Source organism: Cebus imitator, unplaced genomic scaffold (genome assembly GCF_001604975.1).
Source record: "Cebus imitator isolate Cc_AM_T3 unplaced genomic scaffold, Cebus_imitator-1.0 Scaffold82, whole genome shotgun sequence".
Taxonomy (NCBI): domain Eukaryota; kingdom Metazoa; phylum Chordata; class Mammalia; order Primates; family Cebidae; genus Cebus; species Cebus imitator.
In genome coordinates this window covers 6817393-6820336 of record NW_016107397.1, presented here as the reverse complement: position 1 = coordinate 6820336, position 2944 = coordinate 6817393, and the positions used below count along the sequence as shown (strand labels likewise).

At 45.0% G+C, this 2944-nt stretch overlaps 1 protein-coding gene across 2 annotated transcripts in view; it reads left to right on the top strand.

Annotated features, from left to right (window-relative positions):
• Window positions 1-2944, top strand: part of KDELR2 (KDEL endoplasmic reticulum protein retention receptor 2) — a 23544-nt gene that overhangs the window by 14602 nt on the left and 5998 nt on the right. For both annotated transcript variants that reach the window (XM_017533798.1, XM_017533799.2), the window contains exon 3: window positions 1451-1609. In XM_017533798.1, the coding sequence (XP_017389287.1) occupies window positions 1451-1609 (159 nt within the window). The remainder of the gene's footprint in view (window positions 1-1450; window positions 1610-2944) is intronic.

Here is a 2944-nt window from a genome sequence, read left to right as displayed (position 1 = left end):
GAGACGGGGTTTCACCATGTTGACCAGGATGGTCTCGATCTCTTGACCTCGTGATCCACCCACCTCGGCCTCCCAAAGTGCTGGGATTATAGGTGTGAGCCACCACACCCGGCCCAGACTTTTAAATAAAGACCAAAAACAGGCTGGGCGTGGTGGCTCATGTCTGTAATCTCAACACTTTGAGAGGCCAAGGTGGGTGCATCACTTGAGGTCAGGAGTTCGAGACCAGCCTGGCCAACATGGCAAAACCTCGTCTCTACTAAAAATACAAAACTGAGCTGGTCATGGTGGTAGACACCTATAATCCCAGCTACTCAGGAGGCTGAGGCAGGAGAATCACTTGAACCTGGTAGGCAGAGGTTGCAGTGAGTCAAGATCGTGCCACTGCACTCCAGCTTAAGTGACAGAGCGAGACTCCGTCTCATAAACAAACAAACATGAGCTATACATTTAAGAAAGATTAATAAAAGCAACATAATTATTTATCCAGTTTTTGCTGAATCAGTGCGTGGTGGTGGTCATAGTGGTGGCGGATTAAGTCAAGAAGTTTATATTTGCAAAGCAAAGATTATAAGGAACACTCCTGTCATAAAGCTCAACAACAACAAATACAGCAGGCTCACTGGGTGCTTTTGTACAACATTGTTTATTTTGATACATTTGTATAATTATTGTATACTACTTTATGAATTTTTATTTTACCATAATTCATATTCATTTTCCAAGCCACTTACTTCAGTTCAGGGTCCCAGGTGCCCAGAGCCTATCCCAGCAGCTCAGGTGCAAGGTGGGAACCCCCACTGGACAGAATGCCATTCCATCATTGGGCACACTTATCCACACCCACACTCACACTAGGACCGTTCACACATGCCAGTTCACCTAACATGCACATCTTTGAGATGTAAGAGGAAACCAAAGTATCTGGAGAAGACCCATGCAGACCTGGGGAGAACATGCAAATTCCATGTGAACAGTGGCCACAGCTGGGAACTAAGCTCATTGTCATGACGAAATATGTTATTGGTGGACCTGCTGTATACACAGTAAGTTTGGTAACTCTCAGATACATTAGGCTAACAGAAGTTGGACTCAGAAGGCGACATACTATATGACCCCATTTATGTGGCATTCTAGAAATGGCGAAACTAGGGACAGAGAACATAAGCGTGATTTCAGGAGGCTGAGGAAGCCTGGGGGAACTTGACTACAAAGGGACAGCATGGCAGAATTTTGGGGGTGATGGAACTGTTCTGTGTCCTAATTGCAGTGGTAGTTATGCCTCAGAACTGAACACCTCCAAAAAGGAGAATTTTACTGTATTGAAGTTTTAAAATTCTAAAAAAAGCTAAGGAAAAAAATCTTGCCTTTCCAAACATGGGTGATAAAGCTGGGGGAGCTGGAACAGTGGTGAGGTATTGACACCTGGTGTTTTTTCTTTTGGTTGTAGGTTATTTACCTTGCCTGCTCCTATGCCACAGTGTACCTGATCTACCTGAAATTTAAGGCAACCTACGATGGAAATCACGATACCTTTCGAGTGGAATTTCTGGTGGTCCCTGTGGGAGGCCTCTCGTTTCTAGTCAATCATGATTTCTCTCCACTTGAGGTCAGTTTAAGAGGTTATTTAGGGCTGAGCGCGGTGGTTCACGCCTGTAATCCCAGCACTTTGGGAGGTCAAGGTGGGCGGATCATAAGGTCAGGAGTTTGAGACCAGCCTGGCCAACATGACAAAACCCTGTCTCTACTAAAAATACAAAAAATTAGGCAGGTGTGGTGGTGCACACCTGTAATCCCAGCTACTTGGGTGGCTGAGGCAGGAGAATCGCTTGAACCCAGGAGGTGGAGGTTTCAGTGAGCTGAGATCACACCATTGCACTCCAGTCTGGGTGACAGAGTAAGACTCCATCTTGAGAGGGAAAAAAAAAAAAGGTTATTTAGGGCCGGGTGTGGTGGTTCATGCCTATAATCCCAACATTTTGGGAGGCCAAGGTGTGCAGATCACTTGAGGTCAGAGGTTCATGCATTCAGCCTGGCCAACATGGTGAAACTCTGTTTCTATTAAAAATACAAAAGTTAGCCAGTCATGGTGGCACACACCTGTAACCCCAGCTACTCAAGAGGCTGAGGCACGGGAATCACTTAAATCCAGGGGGTAGAGGTTGCAGTGAGCTGAGATTGAGCCACTGCACTCCAGCCTTGGTGGCAGAGCAAGACTCCATCCAAAAAAAAGTTACTTAGTGGTCATATCTGGTTATCTAGGTGAATGGATCTGTTTTCATGTTGGCAGATCATGTAGGTATTCATGGTTTTTTTTTTTTATTTTTTATTTTCTGGTTTGGCAAACTCCAGTACAGTGTTCATGACTGGTATAAAAAATTATAGATGAGGCTGGGCATGGTGGCTCATGCCTGTAATCCAAGCACTTTGGAGGTCAGGGCAGGCAGATCACCTGAGGTCGGGAGTTCAAGACCAGCCTGACCAACATGGTGAAACCCTATCTTAAAAAAAAAAAAAATTATCTCAAAAAAAAAAAAAAAATTGTAGAAGAAAATTAAGCACCCACATATTTGGTTGTCTGCTGACAGTTTACTGTCTGATTCCTTTGAAATAGAAACTTGAAACTGTATTTTGTTATCTTGACTTCTGTGGTACCAGACACAGAGCCCTGCCTGTCCCAGTGTTGGAAGAACGTGGTCTCCCTCCTGTAGCCCACATTTTGTTTCCTTTGCATGTATAGATGTGGATTGATGTCATGTCTGTGACCCTGTTTAGCAGCACTCTGCACCCCTTTCCTTTAGGAAAGGTGGTTTGTGGTACCCCTGGCACTGTGCAGTGCGCTGATCTGCTCCCAAGTACCTCTTCCTTCACCACTGAACAGGCAAACGGTGCTGCTCCACATCCTGGGGCCAATCAAGTCACTGTGCTGTCCTTTTTTTTTTTT